Source organism: Artemia franciscana, chromosome 9, assembly GCF_032884065.1.
Source record: "Artemia franciscana chromosome 9, ASM3288406v1, whole genome shotgun sequence".
Lineage (NCBI taxonomy): Eukaryota > Metazoa > Arthropoda > Branchiopoda > Anostraca > Artemiidae > Artemia > Artemia franciscana.
The window spans coordinates 31,532,367-31,551,349 of record NC_088871.1 but is presented as its reverse complement, the minus strand read 5'-3'; the positions used below and the strand labels follow the sequence as shown (position 1 = coordinate 31,551,349).

Sequence of the window (18,983 nt, the reverse complement as noted above, 5' to 3'; positions counted from 1 at the left end):
AAAAGAAAGTGTGAAAGTGTATTAATTAGGAGAAATTCCTAAAAATTCCCTCGGGGACAATCTTAAAGACGACCATGTTTGAAACAAGGGGAAAAGGGGAAAGTTGAACGGATTATTATTCGAGCTCAAAGTTTAATTAGTTCCCTTCTTTTTACTTTTCATGGAGGCGTACAATTATGCTATTGTAACTTAACCCCACACTATTGATTTTGAATATGTATGCTACTAGTTCAGCCCTAATTATTGAGGTACATAGTTCTACTGTTACAAGTTGACCAGCACTTTTGAATTCAAATTTGTATGCTGCTAGCTGAGCCCTAATATATTTGCATTAATTCTGTAATTATTTTAATGCTCTATTTAGAAATTCACTCCCTACTCTCTTCCAAGAGGCTCATACTTCCTTTAAAATTTCCATATTATCTCTTACTATTCTATTCAAGGACGTCTTTCTTTTCTTTAGGCTTTAACTGGATTAACCACAAAACAAGATTTTCGGCAGCCTATCACCCTTCATCGGTAAAAGTTAGCCTAATCATCTCTAAACTTTTTCAATAGACGATTTTCAATTTTTCGAAAGCAGATATATATCTACAAATCCTCTATTTGGAAATGGACCATTTGCAAAACTTTGCAATCTCGCCCTCGGGCAATGTACTATATTGCCCCAGAGACACTTTTTGTGTCACACACATTTCAGCACCCAGGAGGAAAAGGGCAGCTGGATGGACCTGCGATCGCCATCCCTCTCGAAGGGCACTAAATCCCTGAATTATGGTCGAGTAATGTCTCTCTCAGCTTTCTAAGATTGTTTTATATGAAGAGGCAAAAAAGCATAAAGTATTGATTTTTCCTTTGTCATTCTGCTGCGCATGCTATGATATATTTTAATTAATAAAATCAAGTACCACGAGCTTTGCTATTGCATTTGCATAATGCAGAAAAGTGACATATAAAGCGATCGAGCAACTTGAGGAAAATGGTGAAGGTGGATCATGGGGAAGGCCCAAAAGGCGTATCTCAAGAGTCCCTAACTTGTAGGATATCTGTATTTTAATGAGGTTCACAGGCTCAAAAATCCATGTATTTTTTTTCTAGCGATTATTCTTTTTTTCTATTCAGAAATGATCTTTTTTTTGGGGGGGGGATAAGGTCGACTGGCTCACTGAAAATTCTAACCTTGAAAAAACTAGACAGGAATTTAGACCGCCTTTTATCCTTAGAGGAAACATTGGCTGCGGTAGTTTCGAAGGCTTTAAGGGATATTTTTTGTCAAAACATGTTACAGACAAAGGATGAGGTTAAAACCGAGAGTCCCCACTATGGAGACAGCCTTGTCACAGAAATACGGTAAAATGCAGAGAGAGAGAGAGAGAGAGAGGAGAGAGAGAGAGAGAGGAGAGAGAGAGAGAGAGAGAGAGAGAGAGAGAGAGAGAGAGAGAGAGAGAGAGAGAGAGAGAGAGAGGAGAGAGAGAGGAGAGAGAGAGAGAGAGAGAGAGAGAGAGAGGAGAGAGAGAGAGAGAGAGAGAGAGAATTAGAAAAATAAAGAAAAAAGAAAGAAAGAGAGAGAGAGAGAGAGAGAGGAGAGAGAGAGAGAGAGAGAGAGAGAGAGAGAGAGAGAGAGAGAGGAGAGAGAGAGAGAGAGGAGAGAGAGAGAGAGAGAGAGAGAGAGAGAGAGAGAGAGGTAAAAGACAAAAATTGTATGGGCGATGCCTTTCAAATTACCACGGCCGTACATAGGAGGCAGCTTAAAGCATTGAAACTTACCACAATATTCATAATCTAAAAATGTTAACGGCACAGGTAAAGGTACCGCCAACATAGCTGCATGTTAAACAAAAGGTGAATTAGAAAAGAGAAGTAGCTGAGGACATCACGGACATTTATATAAACTTATATTAATACATTCGCATATCTCAGGCAAAGGACAGACTATCATACCTATGAGTTCTAATAACGAATTTACCAAGTAGAAAAGTTTAATCCGGTAACAGTAGTGGTTGGCAATCTAAAGGATGAAAAAAAGTATCATTCAACAAAAAAAAAGGCAATTTCTCGATAAAAAAGGCAATAAAGTTTATTTGAACAATAAGTTTATTGTAAAAATAGCTATTCAGTCTTTTCTCTTTATCTCTCTTAAATAGCACCTTTTAGCAACATTTGGTAGTAAATCCCCAGGAGTGGCTGAGATTTTAATTGCAGAGAACAACAAAAAAAAAAAAAAAAAAAAAAAAAAAAAAAAAACGACAACAAATATCAGTTCTAAATAGTGTAGATATAAAGCCAAATTCAATAATTTCGCCAAAAAAACTTTTAATTATACTATCAATAACCAAATGTTTCTCTTTCATGTGAATTCGTAGTGAAAAATAGTCATATTGGGACTAGAGTAGCTCTGTGATCTGAAGGATCATGGATACCACTCCGCGAGACTTACGGGAATGGAGGTGAGCTTACCCCAACACAGCATGGCTTGAAGTGTGCGAGAATGTATTAGCATTGGCCTTGTTTTAGTAAGTTAATATATAAAAAAACTGAAACATATCTGTAAAAAGTAATATAAATAAGTCCCCCCACCACCCAAGAAGCGTAAAATAAACACAAAGTGCATAATGTTGTGAAGACATTTTCGGAGAAAAGGGGCCTTATTCCGAATTTCCTACCCCGCGTGACAAAACATTATGTACATCACAAAAAAAAGATTGCTCCTATAAATTATTTTTTAAATTCAGCAATAAAGCTTTTGCCATTCACTTTTAAATTATTTAATAAAATTCAGGTTGTTTTTCAAACTTCAAAATTATTTAATGAATATATGAGAATTATTCAGTAAAGTTACCATTATTACCATGGTTCAACAAAATTACAATTTTTCTTTTAAATTAAACATCTTTACGAAAGCTGGCAATTATACAAAATTAACATTAGATTAGTAAAAAAAAACAAAAAACAAAAAAAAAACACGTGTCTTTGATGATTAGGTATCAGATAACTTAGGTTAGTAGATACTACGCACTTAAAAATACTGAAGTGAAAGTGCTTTAAGTTACAACCAAGTCTGATCTTTTCGAGTCTTTACAATAGGGAAAACTAGAACCAAAAGGAAAAACGTTGACTTGGTAATTGAGATACGCGTTCGGTCTATATCTTGTTTAGAGAGAAGTGGAAGGGGGAGGAGTAAAATACCAATGAGAGAAGTGGAAAACTGGTGATGCTGCCTTATTTTACCCTTATTTGGGGGATAATCCTTCCGTTACATGAATACATATTACTTCTTTTTAGGTTCTATAGAGAAGCTTCTGTCATACCTTGATTCCTTTTTTCAAAAGAATCAGTTGGAATTCTGCAAAATTTAGCGTAAAAAAGAAATCTACTGCTTTATTTTTGCAGCACTGAAACACACAGAAATCGACTACTTGGGATTGCGAAACCAAATTATTTTCACTTAAAACACATTAGCTCTAGTACTACTGCTGCTACTATTAGTTGACAAAAGTTGATATTTATCTGTTGTTTTCTTTTTGGCGATCTAGAAATTTCCTAAAACATCAAGAACTAAGGGCATGAGAGGGATTTACGTCATGATACAGAAATCGTTTTGAGATGAGCGGTATTAAAGCAGAAAAAAAGAATTTGAACAAAGAAAAAATCAGTTGAGCTTATAATATTTACTTCAGTAAAGGAAAAAGACAAAAAAAGATAGTAAAGAAAAGACAAAAAGAAGAAGAAAATCACAAGTTTCACAAAATCACAAGTTCGGAATCAGTTTCAGCATGATGAAAGTGAATTCGAAATTTTCAATTCGAATGGGGATTTCGAATGGTGAATACGAAATTCGCACACAACTGCAAATGTGACGAGTGAGAAATTAAATAAAAATTAATTCGGTGGGGACCTATAAAACTCGATGGAAGGAAAACGGATGCTTGTTTTGCTTCAATACTGCTTTGTTTCAGCTTTTTTGTAACAGTAACTAAAAATAAATTTGCACCCAATTTCACAGAAATAGCAGCATATGCACAACAACAATATACTTGTATTATTTATTCCTTTTTACTTTTTTAATTTAAACCTTTACTTTTATTCCTTTTAAGGCTGCTCGACAAATAGAAGAAAATAAACGAAAACTGATAGTAAAACTGGTAGAACATTATTTTCAAGGCATCAAGATGGTGTCTCCGTCTTAGTCACCACATGAGAGTTAATGTCATTAGCAGTAAAATCTACCGGACGAAAGGCTCAAAAAAAAAAAAAAAACTTAAGAGGATACTCTTAGGTAAAAATAAAACAAACGTTATTTAGCTCGATTCCTCCCTCACACAAACCTCTAGACCTTCTATAGAACAATCACAATAAGATAAGTATAGATGACTAAAGTGTCCAAATGAAACTCAGTAAATTAGTAGTGAATATGGAAGCACTTCAAGCATAGTTTATTTATAGCAGTATAGATAATACTACTACTGCTGCTAGCAACCCACAACAGCACCAAGCCGCCAGAGAAAAACACAGCTACACACTCTCTTCATACATCCCAATCTATTCAAAGCCTCCCTCTTTACACCATCCCAAGAAAATCCCATTTCCCCTAAATCTTTCCTTATCACATCTTTCCACCCCATTCAGGGACGACCCAGTTTTCTTTTAGCCCTAGAGGTTTTCCTTGACAAGGACGATATTTGGCAATTTGCCATCCTTCATCTGCAGAACGTGTCCTAGCCAACTCAAACTTTTTCTCATTATAGCCCAAGAAAGTGCGATTGAATATATAGCAAATATAGCATTGTATTTAAAAAAATAAATACAAAAATTTAAACTTACCGGCAGCTTCTTTAGATTTTTGCTTAATTTCATCATATACATGATCAAATTTCATTTTGTCATCATCTTTGTCAATTGTTGAGTAAATACCTATATTAGGATTGCATAAATCTGATTCTCTGTTTTTCATATCCGTTGCTTTACTGCAATATATATCTACAAGAAATACATTTTGTTACTTTCGACACCATTTACCGCATATAGGAGAAAACAAAATGGGTTGTTGATTAGTACATTTCTGTTTGGCCAGTAGGAAATATAAAAAACATTATTACTTTTTCATTCAAATAACTAGAAGATAAGCAAATGAAAAATGCCAATTATCTCAAGTGTCAATACTTTAACGCGAGAGAAATACTACGTAAAAACATACAGCTAAACGGCAGCAAAGCAAAAAGTTACGAAAAGTTTACATGGCAGCGAAGCGAAAAGTTACCCAAGAATGAGCATTGATAGACAAACTTTAAATTAACTGTTTCACTGTTTAACAAATTTCATCTTAACTGCTTTTTATTTTTTCCCTCCCGAAGTTGGTTAATTATCTGTTTTTGCTTATAGAGTATTTGACGTCATTTTTGTGTTTCTTTTTAATTTCTTTTCATTTTTTTTTGTCCTTTTACTCTACATCGTTCTTTTTGGTTTTCGCGGGTAATAAAATATGCTACTACCACTACAACTACCACTACTGCTACTACTAATACTAAATTCAAAAATGAAAAAGATTTGAAGAAGGCTAATTTCAATTTGTTTTGTGTATTTTGTTGTTCCTCCAGAAGTTGGATATCGTTTCAATTTGCTGACATCTGTTAATTACCACAAATAAAGGTGAGAATACAGCCCCTTCAATCCCCTAAGGCCTCAGGTACCTTTTTCGATTTACTGAAAATAATAAATTCTGAACAGTGTTTTTTTTTTGTCAGAGCATGAAAAAAAAAATAATTAAAAATATATTTACTAGCCTAGTTTGTAATGATAAAGACGTTCACATCAGAAACGTTTGCAAATTCTAGTTTATTTTAGACAGTATAATTTTCTTTTAGTCGAGTTTATTTTTTTTATTATTTCATTGCTTAATTGAATTTATTTCAATTATTTAATTTATTATCCAGTTTAGTTTATTAAAATTTATTAGTATAGTTAAGTTTAAAATTTTTAACCGGCTTTTCACCCCCATCATTCCTTTTGATTGCATTTAATTTAAAAACACAAAAATGTAGTACTAAAAAGAAGCTTTATAACATTCATTTGCAATTCTAGCAAATCTGCTTAGTTGCTAAAGTAATCAATTACATTGGCGGATAGATAAGTGATTCGACAATTGAGTTGCTAAGCACAAAGTGAAGCGGTCCTGTGCCATTGGTATTTATTCTTATTTAATTTCTCTTTTCTTTGATACGTAAATGGAGCTTATTTCCCCACCAGCTCTTAGAGGCAAAGTTCAGCAGTATCTTGACTTATGTGAAGTGTTTATTTTAAAATGGTCTATATTGTATATAATTATGTATTATACATAAATATGTAATATTACAATCAGAATTTGGTAATGTCAGCAGAATAAGGGCAGTAGCTGGCTTTGTACTAAATCAGGAGTTAAGCAAGGTTATGGTTTATCGCCCTTTATATGGATTATTTTAATGGATTTTGTCTTAAGAAGCACAGGAAAGGCAAAAGGAGACCACAGAATCAAATAGGGAAGAAAAACTCTCCTGGACTTAGATTATACCGACGATTTAAGCATCATAGATGAAGGTGTGAGCAAAATGAGCGAACTTTTAGAGGTTTTGCGAGTTCAGGGTGCTAGAATAGGCTTGAAAATATGTTAAGAAGACTGAGTCACTTAGGCTAGGAATAAATGAAGATAAAAAGTGACATTGGGCAACGAAAAGATTGATAAGGTTAATAGCTTCACTTAATTCGGTAGTATTATTAGTAAAGACGGTGGGAGCAGTGAAGATGCCAAGGCTCAGGGTGTTTTTTCACAGTTAAAAAAAGTTTGAAAGAGTAGGAAGATAAGTGTGCAAACCAACATTAGAATATTGGAAGCTACAGAGATAACAGTTGTCAGGTATGGCTCTGAAGCATGGGCCCTCCGAAAAGCAGACGGAGATTTGCTAGATTTTTTCCAGAGAAATTACAAACGGATTGTTCTGGGTATTCGGCTCACTGACCGTATTTCAAACAGTAAGTAGCATGAAAGGTATGGTTCAATCCCGCTTTCTCAGGTTATAATGAGAGAAAGGTTGAGATGGCTAGGGCACGTTCTGCAGATGAAGGAGGATAGATTGCCAAAGATTGTCCTTTTCGGCAAACCGTTTAAGGCTTAGCGGAAAGCAAGTCATCCGCGGTTGGGGTAAGAGGATGTCAAAAAGAAAGATTTGAAGGAAATGGAAGCTTCCTGGGAAGGTGGAAAGAGGGAGGCTTTGAATAGACTGGGATGGAGGAAGAACGTGCGTAGCTGTGTTGGCCTCAGGCAGTTGGGTGCTGTGGTCAGTTATTAGTAGTAGTAGTAGAATTTGGTAATATTATATATAATTAGAGTTTGCTACACTACTAGCTCCGAGGTGCTACAGGAAGCTCATCCTTTTCCCAAGAAATTCATTAAAATTAATTAGATGTAAAGCGAACAACTGAATGAATTTCATTATAAAATATATCTGTTTCCGTTATTTAAAGCGTGTCCACGGTAATTCAGGGGGAACACATTTGAGATGCAAATAAGAGACTGGTAAACGGTTGCTTATTTTTTTCCCACTTAGAACACATTTTGAATCCTATCCACTTCCATATTTCTTTATTTTTTTTTTTTCATTGGACAAGCAACTTCTGTTTCCCGTTTGTCATTCTTTTTTAGGAAGAGAATGTTAGAATAAATATAAAATTTCACGTTCTTAGCTGTTTTGTAGTTAATGTGTTTTGACTTTTTATTTGTTTATGCAATGGCCTTACTTCAATCCCTTTAAAAACACTCAACACTTTTATATTCTCTTTTTCTTACTTTTTGTGCTTTCAACACAGAAAATGAATGTAAAAACATAAATTATTTTACATTCAATAAACTTTGCTCCAATGCAATAACAGGAACATAATCTGACAGTACAAAGACGCTAATAGGAATTTTTGATTCGAAACACGCCGCTGCGATGACACTTTCTTTCTCATGGCGATACTTGCTTGCTCAATATAATAAAAAGTTGAAAAAGTAACTCTTAAGTTATAAAATATGAGGACTTGAGACTTTTTAGGCCAAGGAGGCTTATGAATACCAACGCCGATAGTAAATTTAAATTATTTTCTGAGGGAAATTATAAACAGAAAGTCAGACATGGCTGTGGTGTCAATCCACAGAAATTAAGCGAGGGGGAGCAGAAATATATTGTTCAAAACCTAGGGGGAGGAAGGCAATGTTGTTGTTTTAATTATTTAAAAAGAATAATTTCCATGAAAATCCAGAATAAGATTGTTTTTCAAAACCTATAAACCTATATTTGTTTTTGGTTGGGGAGGAGTACTCCCTCTGAACCATCCCCCCGAACGATGCCACTGAGTCATAGTACCTGAAACGAAAATTTTGCGCTTAGAGATACCCCCTATTAGAAGATTACGGATGGCATTAAGACGAACCTTTATCAAATATTTGATCCTCCTCATCGTGGCTGCAACAAGCCTTCACTTTATCTAGATTACATCCTTTGCTTAGATCATTTCTTATCACGGTAATTGGCGTTGCATTATTTAACATTTGTGAAGTGTCCTTTTCATTTGACAGTACATAGCCATTCTGATAAGAATACACTGGGTTATCAAAATGATGGCGCTCTAAAAAAGAGAACAATTTATGGTGTATGCAATCAAATATGGCAATGGAGGTACGTACATATGATTCTTTACTCAGGCAGCAGATGATAGGAATAAAAAAAAAATTATAGTCTGGCTAAGAGGTGCCCAGAAACGCGGAAAATTTTTAAATGTCAGTTGGAAGGAGCGCCCCCAAGGTCCTCTTGTATACGACCCTTTTTAGTATTTACCAACAGGATTGCATGCAACAGTATATATAATTAATTAAGTATGATGGACCCAGGGCCGGAGAACTCGCAAAAGGAGAGGTCCTTTAGGCCAATAAACTTACCAGAATCTTGTAATGCTTACGAGTTTTCAACTTAGTTCACCAGCTTATGATGTTATTTTTTTTTCGTTTGTCCCACCTCTTGTAAATCCTACATACGGGTCAGCCCATAACAACATATCTCTGGGATTTTTCTGCTAGAAAGTAGATATATTCGTATTATCTAGACCTTCCCCAAGCTAAGAACCATCTGGTACGTTTGTATCCCTATCCAAGAGCCGTGGATCAATCAAATAAACCAACTCAATTAGAAATAATTTCTGATCTAGAATTCTAATAAACATATAATATCTTGGAAAAGGAGGCGCCCATCATATTAATACCTGTTTACCTTAAAGGAATGGCCCTTCCTATAGGTTACTTGTCTGAAAAATGTCCCCCTGAAATGTGTGATTATGCTCAGGGACCACGTAGCTAAAAGCCATTTTGAGTCGAAGAAGTGCAAACGAACAACTCTGTCTTTATTTTATATATATATATATATATATATATATATATATATATATATATATATATATATATATATATATCTATATATATAAAAATAAGTTGTCTGTCTGTGGATGGATGGATGGGTCAGGTGACGTCACCTGAAAAAACTGGATCAGGTGACGTCAAAACTGAAAAAACTAAAACAGGCAAAAACTACAAAAAAACTAAAAACTAATAAAAAAAATAAAAAAGCTAAAAAACTAAAAAAACTAAAAAAAGGCAAAAACTACAAAAAAAACTAAAAACTAATAAAAAAGCTAAAAAACTAAAAAAACTAAAAAAAGGCAAAAACTACAAAAAAAACTAAAAACTAATAAAAAAAATAAAAAAGCTAAAAAACTAAAAAAACTAAAAAAACTAAAAAAAAGATAAAAAACTAAAAAAACTAAAAACTAAAAAAAACTAAAAAAAAAGGAAAAAACTGAAAAATAAGCTAAAATAAAGGTAAAAACCAATAAAAAACTAAAAAAAAACTGAAAAAACTAAAAAAAGGCAAAAACTACAAAAAAAAACTAAAAACTAATAAAAAAAGTAAAAAAGCTAAAAAACTAAAAAAACTAAAAAAACTAAAAAAGGTAAAAAACTAAAAAAAATAAAAAATAAAAAAAAACTAAAAAAAAGGAAAAAACTGAAAAATAAGTTAAATAAAGGTAAAAACCAATAAAAAACTAAAAAGAAAAAAAGGAAAAAACTAAAAAAAATTTTCATCTAAAAAACTAAAAAAAACTAAAAAAGGTAAAAACTAAAAGAACTAAAAAAGAAAAAAATAAATGACGAAACTCAAAGAGAAAGCGACCAGGACAAAAGGAATGTTCGATTAGCAATCAACAAAGCACCGGGACACAGGGAGTATAAATGACGACCAGGACATAAGTAAAAAAAAAAACTATCTATATATATAAAAATAAGTTGTCTGTGGATCTGTGGATCGTGGATCAGGTGACGTCACCTGAAAAAACTGGATCAGGTGACGTCAAAACTGAAAAAACTAAAAAAAGGCAAAAACTACAAAAAAAACTAAAAACTAATAAAAAAAATAAAAAAGCTAAAAAACTAAAAAAACTAAAAAAAGGTAAAAACCAATAAAAAACTAAAAAGAAAAAAAGGAAAAAACTAAAAAAAATTTTCATCTAAAAAACTAAAAAAAACTAAAAAAGGTAAAAACTAAAAGAACTAAAAAAGAAAAAAATAAATGACGACACTCAAAGAGAAAGCGACCAGGACAAAAGGAATGTTCGATTAGCAATCAACAAAGCACCGGGACACAGGGAGTATAAATGACGACCAGGACATAAGTAAAAAAAAAAATTAACAAAACTAAAAAGAAGGTAAAAACTACAAAAAAACTAAAAAGAAAAAAAAACTAAAAACTAATAAAAAAACTAAAAAATCTAAAAATCTAAATAAACTAAAAAAGAAAAAAAAAGGAAAAAAATAAAGGAGAAAAACAAAACTAAAAAACGAATGTATATACAGACCGGGACACCGGGATACAAATGACGACCGGGACACAGGGAATATAAATGACGACCGGGACACAGGGACACAACTACAACGGGGACACCGGGGGAAACAGGGGGATGTAAATGACGACCGGGACACCGGGACAGGGAATGGTCGATTAGCAATCACCGGGACAGGGAATGGTCGATTAGCAATCACCATCAACAAAGCTCAAGGGCAATCATTAGAATCATGAGGTATAGATCTGAATACAGATTGTTTTCCCATGGACCATTATATGTTGCATGTTCAAGAGTCGGTAAACCTGACAATCTATTTATATGCAAAGACAATGGGACAGCAAAGAATGTTGTATATTCGCAAGTTTTACGTAGTTAAAACCATATATATATATATATATATATATATATATATATATATATATATATATATATATATATATATATTATATATATATATATATATATATATATATATATATATATATATATATATATATATATATATATATATATATATATATATATATATCTATATTCACAGGTGGGACATAGGGACACAACTACAATGGCGCGTAACTATTATGGCGCGTAACGACTTACGCGCGCGGGGGGGCTTGGGGGGGGCGCGAAGCGCCCCCACCAACTAGGTGTTGGGGTGGCGCGAAGCGCCACCCCAACAGCTAGTATATATATATATATATATATATATATATATATATATATATATATATATATATATATATATATATATATATATACTATATATATATATATATATATATATAATATATATATATATATATATATATATATATATATATATATATATATATATATATATATTTTAATATAATCTAGTATAAATCTAGCATACTATGATGAAAAGTTGAATTTTTGCAGTTCTCTAAATTGCTAGAATGTTGATTAGTTCAGCATCAAGACTGCTGGAATTGATACATTATTAGTTCAGTTGATACATTGATACATTGATCAGTTGATCAGATTGATCAGTTGATACATTAGTTGATACATTGATACATGATTAGTTTAGCAGACACATGGTAGTTCATGGGTTATTGAGAAGGAAACTTACTATGAAAACAAGTCTAACTTCATAATATGCAGGATAATTGTAGTTACCCAATTTTATTGCAATTCCACTATACCCCCTTCAAAAATATTGCCCAAATTATACATTTACTTTGTTTTTTTCCGTTTTGTGATTTCGTCAACGTTGATTCAATTTAAGGGTACACGAGCTGAAACAAGAGTGACACTTGACAAAATGCATGGGAAAAACATAATTTAGTCTTAATATAATAATTAGCTTATAGCTAATAATTATACATAATATAAATATATATGATATATAATAATATGTTATATTATATTATATACAATAATAATATACAATTAGCTAATATTATTATATAGCTTAATGTAATTTATCCTTATAAATTAGGATACTAGTGTATAAGTATCCCCAGTAAAATGAAAACCCAATTGTAGATAATCGCTGTCCTATTTTTCTTTTCTTCCTTTCCTCATTTCCTTAGTTTTTCGTTTGGTTAAACAGTGCTTCACTACAGCTTTCTGTGCTACCATCTTGATTACCGTGTACCGTTTCTAAAAGACACGTTTTCAACCATTGATCCATAATAAAAATAAGCTATAATAATATTTAAATTAACAATTATTAAATTTATATAAGGAACTTATAATTCCGAGCCCTGTTGATAGGATAAGTATCAGGAATGGACCAAAATCCCGAGCCAAAGAAGAGTTTTTTTTAAGCTTCTGGAGCCCCTCTTTTTATATTTGTGAGCTTTACGAAAAGAGGTCCAACCTTGAAAAAAATCCCGAGAATTCCATTCAAACCTTAAGCACCACTCATCAAAGGTTACAGTCTAAGAGAAACAGACTTCAATCAAGACTTGGATTCATTTTTATAAATTAAGACAGCTATACAATGTCTCTAGCTTCTCAAGTAAGGATGGGTGGTACATTAGAAAATAAAAAAAAAATATATTTTGTTTCACAGAACCCCATCTGCCAAATTTATTCAAATCATCACTGTAAGAAAGACAACAGAAGCAAAAGAAATACATTAGTGAAATTAGCGCCAAAACTTTTGCATCCAGCCCAATGCATAAGCCCATGGGCACGTAACATTTTAAAGATTACGATACATTCTTGGGACAATAACAGATACAGTTCTTGGAAAAAACAGTATCATCTACCATTACTGCACAAAAAAAGAAGTAAAAACCAAACAATTATTATCTCAAATATATCGCAATAATCGAAACCAGATCTGGAATGACAAACTGTCCGTTCTAAAAAGTATTTAAAAAAAATCCATCGTGTAATTGCAAAATCCACTGGGATAGCTGTCAAAATACAAAGAAAACTCGAAGCGCGCAGTGTTTCCAAATAAAAATAAAGTTAATGATTAATTGTTCAATAAATACCCATGATACGACAGGTGTAAATTAGCCAGACACCAGTGACCATTCTCGATAGTTTTGAATTGAGAAAGAAAAGATGAAGCATTTAGGGGAAAAAGAAGTACTGCTAAAAACAAGACAGTGCGAACTTCTAAAACAAAAAACACGAAATAATAGAGTCGCAATCTGCAACAAATAGAATAAATAAATCCGCTTGTCTTTCCCTGAATGTAAATTCTAAGTTAAACAACATATTCTAATATAATTTGCTTGTATGAATTATTTTGCCTGATGATCCTTAAGCACTATTTTTTTTTCTTTCATTTATAATATTTAATCAAATTCAAATATGTCTTTATTTGTATAATTAGGACTTATTTCTCAGTCAGAGCAGCAGAGATACTAAGTCCTTATTTTTACATTTATAGCATTAACATCTTGTTTTACAGAAACTTTAACTAGGTAAACTGGTAAATTAAAACACCGATTGACCTAAAATTAAAAAAAGAAATCCACATGGAAGAAATTTAAGCCTATCTCAGGCCAACTTTGGCGTTTTAAATATTTCGTTACGTCTGACGCATCTTTTACTGAAGATCTGTGACAATTTTTTCTTTCAATCTGTCAGAATATACTTAGCAGGTTACCTTGAGTCTAAAATAAGGAGTAAAAGGCATTGATGTTTTATTTATGCGTACAATAGGTAAACATTTACCAAACCACCTTCCCTCAAAGTTACCACTATATCATGGGCAGGACAATATTGTGTTATCCTAAAGTTCTTTCTAGCCGGCCAGAGAGATTTTTTGCAAAGGGTCTATATTGAGAATTTTGGATCCACGTTAAGGATTTTAGAAATCTTGACCATGTGTTTTTTTAATCTTACCTAACACATTACTGCTTTTAAAAGCATATATATTTCTCCTGATTATACACCTGCTATTCTATCTACCCTCAATAGGTTTAGATATGAACAAACAATGTTGGAATAATTCAATTATTGACATCTACTAAAGCGTTAAGCTCAAGCTATAGGAACAGACTTATGTAACTTGGTCTCTGTTTGCGTTCTGAAAACGCTTTTATAAATCTGTGATTTTCATCTCTGTCTTGACCTGTTTTAATATATTTGACTGAATAGTATTTACTTCTTTACAGTTCAGGTCATAGATTATGTTAGTCCCCCTCATATTTACATGTGTTATTTTTCCCCTCAAAACTTAAACTCCCTGTTATGCTGAATGGTAAGGATGACATACGAACGTAAATATAAAGCATTCTCCCTGGAATTCCAAAACAGAGAAAGGGCTTACCGCAATAGCTATAGACACTAGGCGGTCTCGGTACTTGGCAGCATGTAAAGATAAACAAAAAATAAAGAGATTGTCATATAAATCGGTTGCAGGGACGTCTATTCCCAAAGAAACAGGGCTACAATTTCAACTACTAGCTATGATTTTCAACCAGAGGACACTGCTGACCACCAAAAGCACACAAACTGGAGCATCCCCATGGCAATAAAAGAATCTAAGAAACTAGAGATAATCGGTCTTCGCCGTATAAACGTTCTTCTAACAGCCATTCAAAACACTATACACACAGGGGCATAATTCGCTATGGGGCGTGGAGCGGGGGAAACTGTCCCTCCAAACCTCAGTTTCCCTCCCACCAGACCCCCGATTACCCCCTCCTCCTACAGACCCCATTTCCACCCAGCTAAAGTTTAGTTTCTTCAAAAATCTAGTCAAAACTAAGATTAGCCTGCATAAGTCAAGCATCAACAGAAACAGGCCAATTTTCTTCAGTATATCTTTACTGTTATGGTACTATATGGCTCATTTTTCAGTTTTCACTATAATTTTCACCTGATTTGCGAAAATTAGCTCCTCCTTTCAACTGAAACAAGTTTTTCAACTAAAGTATGGTGCAATATTAAAACTTAAACAACAGAGCTTATTCCTTACATGAAAGGGATTGTCCCCTCCTCGATACCCCACTCTTTACGCTTAAATTGATTGGTACTTTTAACAAGGTTTCCGGTTCTTATGAAACGGCCCTTAAATTCTCTTAAAGAAGATTCTTAGTGAATTGGGACATATCATATCTATATATATATATATATGAGCAATTTGCTGAGTTGATTAAAGATTGTTTGTCATTTGGTTCATCCTTTACAAACTTTGAGTCATTAATCTTCTGTCAGGCCTCTAAAAGAGTTAAAATGACATTTTCTGTGAATTTAGCGAGGAAGTTTTAAAGAAAATTTGTTTCTTCAATTAGTTTTCCCAAATGATTCCGCCATTTCCTGAATAGTTGACAAAAAACTGTATAAAATGAAACTATACTCCAGAGAGGAAGAAAATACAGGGGAACTCTTCTTAAATTCTCCTTTGGCATCGCATATTCCATTGGTGCACTGACTAGAAACAGTGGAGAAGAACAATACATTGCGTGTCAAGAACAGCATTAGTTTGAATAACCTTGAGCCTGTTCAAGAATACACGGAGGTCTCCTGTCTTTAATGTCTAATCTAAACCATTCGAAGTCAAAGAAAACATAATAAACATAGTTTAGAAATGTGGGAAGATGCAAAGCTTAATCAATTTACTGCTTGCTATTACTGCTGTTATGAGGAAAAAAAGTCAACGGCTTATGGGCCCATCGATATCTTGAAATATAAGAAACATTACGGGTAACAATGATCTTTTTTCAAGATAGGATAATAAAAGAGGAAAAAGATTAAAAGAGAAATATTTTGTTTTTATAGTTTATAAATATTTCTCCTTTTATAATAAAAAGAGAAAACAGAAGTTACTAATGAAGAGCAATGAGAAAAGTAAAATCAAAGGTCTAGATTTTAATGATATAATAAACAAAAGCCTTTTTCAGCTTCATCACAAGAGTTAAAACTCAGCTATTCGTAAAGGTGTCACAAATAATATACAATACACACTGTTTACAAAAATAATTCACTTTGCTTTGAAGAAGAGATTTATGGAATAGAATGTATCTACTCTATAGTTAACACATAATTATATAGTTATTAACAGCTAAAAAATAGTATAAAATATACTTAATAATATAATTAATAGAATCAAGTATTATAGCTGGCGATTTTTCAATTTTATACTGTATTCCTATTAAGTCAATGCTTTTCTGTGAATTAATTTCCATTCTATGACTGCATTATCATTGAACAAAAAGAGTATTAACTCAATCGAACAAGAGTCGAATCTATTTATTTTATTAGTATTTACTTACTTTTGAAGAAATTACTATTGTATGTTTACTTACAATAAATTAAGATGTATATTTAAATTGTTTTGATAATAAACAAAGAAAACAATATACATATTTGTAATATATATATATATATATATATATATATATATATATATATATATATATATATATATATGACACAAAAAAGAGCTACCTTATTTTTCTTATATTCAATCCAGACGTTATTTTTTAATGCATTTTTTTTTTCAAGTTAAAATTTCTAATTTCGACTACACCATGTTTAATATATTGATGATTTCATAGATCAGTAAGATACTTACCACCCTTTGGGTCTGCAATGTAATGGACATGTGCCAGTTCCGTCTTCAAATGACCAATTCTGCGCCTATAGTAAACCAGGGCAGCGCATGCCATCGATACAATCAGAATTGCGATAATTAATCCTGCTACAAGACCCCCAACGTTTGGGGGGTCACTATCACCCTGGACTTGAGCTTCATCACGGGATATGGCTATACTTGGGATATCACAGTTATCACCTAGAAAATACACTCCCTCAGAGAAATCTTTTCCCATTTTATACAGCATAAGAAGTTTGCAGAAGTCAGCATTATCTTTTGTTGACAGCATCATAAAACTATATAATGCCTCTAAAATTAGATGCGACAAAACCCAAGATTAAATTTGATCAAGCCTCTGCATTGATTAATCTATTTTTATGGCGGGATATTTGGTTTATCACCCATTCATAGGTTAATCCGATTAAGTCCACAAAACAAAGTGTGGAGCAGATTCAAAAAGAAAATTCGCGGCTTTTGATTTAAGCATTCCAATCACCTGGTGAAGGAATTTTCCAGGGTCGCTGTATTTCCTTATGTCCCTGAGAATGGAAAACATTCATAGCCACATTTTGATATGGATTTATTCAAAAAAACTTAAAAAATAAATATAAATCGTATAGTGTTCAAAGAAGATTTTTTTTTCTTTTACTTTTTGGCCATAATCCAAACCTTTCATTTAGAAATATTCTTTTGAACGTAGCAAGTTTAGAACGTTGCTGTATTTCCTGAAGTCCCTGACAATGGAAAACATTCATAACAACATTTTGATATGGATTGAGTCAAACAAACTAAAAAAAAAAAAAAAAAAAAAAAAAAAAAAAAAAAAAAAAAAAAAAAAAAAAAAAAAAAAAAAAAAAAAAAAAAAAAAAAAAAGTAGATTTGGTGCGACTTACTTCTGAAAAACGTCACGCACGGCAACCAATCGTTCATGATTGGTTGATTTGCCAACCAATCATGAAACTTTTTGTAAATAGTCATGCTTAAAAGGCAGTTTGTATACACTAGTGTACACTTAGCAAAGTAGGTACCATGTAAAATATTAAGAATAACGAGAAAACAAAGAACTTGGGGCAAATTTACGATCAGTCAAATAGCTGCATGGACTCTATAAGTTGAGGATTCTCGAGATTGGTCAAAAGGACAACTCGCTTCCTTCCCAGAAAAACTTAAAAATGTACTCTAAAATGCATTTCTTTTGTAAACTAAGCCATGGAGTCAACCCTTCCCCCTCCTAAGCGTGGGCCTCTGTGTCCCTATTGTCAAGCATTTTCTACGTTTGAAACTGATTTTAAACGAACAACTGTTATTAAGACTGGAATTACTCTTAAAAAGTAACTTCACCAGCAACTCCACTTGATTTAACAAAAAAGACTGCAATAGAAAGATTGCCACATCAATTGATTTACTGTCCCAGAGAACTTATCTTCAGTATTTCATAATCATCTTTAAGACACTAAAGAATGATACGCTGACACTGTAACTTTTTTCTTTTTATTCCCTAGGCATGATCACACAGGGCCAAAAATCGTATATATCTGTGGGAAGGCTTGTCTCAGCCAAATTATCGGGTCTTTTGCTTTTGTAATGAGCGATAGATATCAGACTAAACCCAAATGCCACTTTCCACTATTTTGTGATACGAAACAAAAATTCGTTCCCTAAGAAGGTTAAAATAAAAATTTTGAGACAGGCAATCAATTTAAAAATTTCAAACATTTTTTAATTTTTCACAATGTCAGCAACATGCTATCACGCGATGGTGCCTAATGTCCCTTGGCATTAATATGAAATCCATCAAAATGACAGTTGTCTAGACTGGTGTAAAATACATTATAGCCATTATCTAACATTGAAGAAAACTTACCGCTCCCCCAACCCCTACAATAATAAGTGTGCAAAAAAATATCGGCAAAAGAAGCAAAAACAAGCTGATAAAAGTTGAGAAAAGCGCCTCAATAGCGGAATAATTCAGACGGGGTTGATCAGCACATAAACATTCAGCACACAAACAAAAAAGAAAAATCATCAGACTTCAGAAGGGGTTTAGTGG

General features: G+C 32.8%; 1 protein-coding gene across 6 annotated transcripts in view; it reads right to left on the bottom strand.

Annotated features, from left to right (window-relative positions):
- The window catches only part of LOC136031270 (protein draper-like), a 237,994-nt gene that overhangs the window by 10,474 nt on the left and 208,537 nt on the right, over window positions 1–18,983 (bottom strand). For 3 of the 6 annotated variants that reach the window (XM_065710704.1, XM_065710706.1, XM_065710705.1), the window contains exons 17-19: window positions 16,913–17,131; window positions 8,443–8,637; window positions 4,822–4,977 (exon numbers count right to left, since the gene is read on the bottom strand). In XM_065710704.1, the coding sequence (XP_065566776.1) occupies window positions 4,822–4,977; window positions 8,443–8,637; window positions 16,913–17,131 (570 nt within the window). Of the gene's footprint in view, window positions 1–1,767; window positions 1,825–1,941; window positions 2,009–4,821; window positions 4,978–8,442; window positions 8,638–16,912; window positions 17,132–18,983 lie in introns of all 6 variants that reach the window. The other 3 variants (XM_065710702.1, XM_065710703.1, XM_065710707.1) reach the window with 2 other exon arrangements.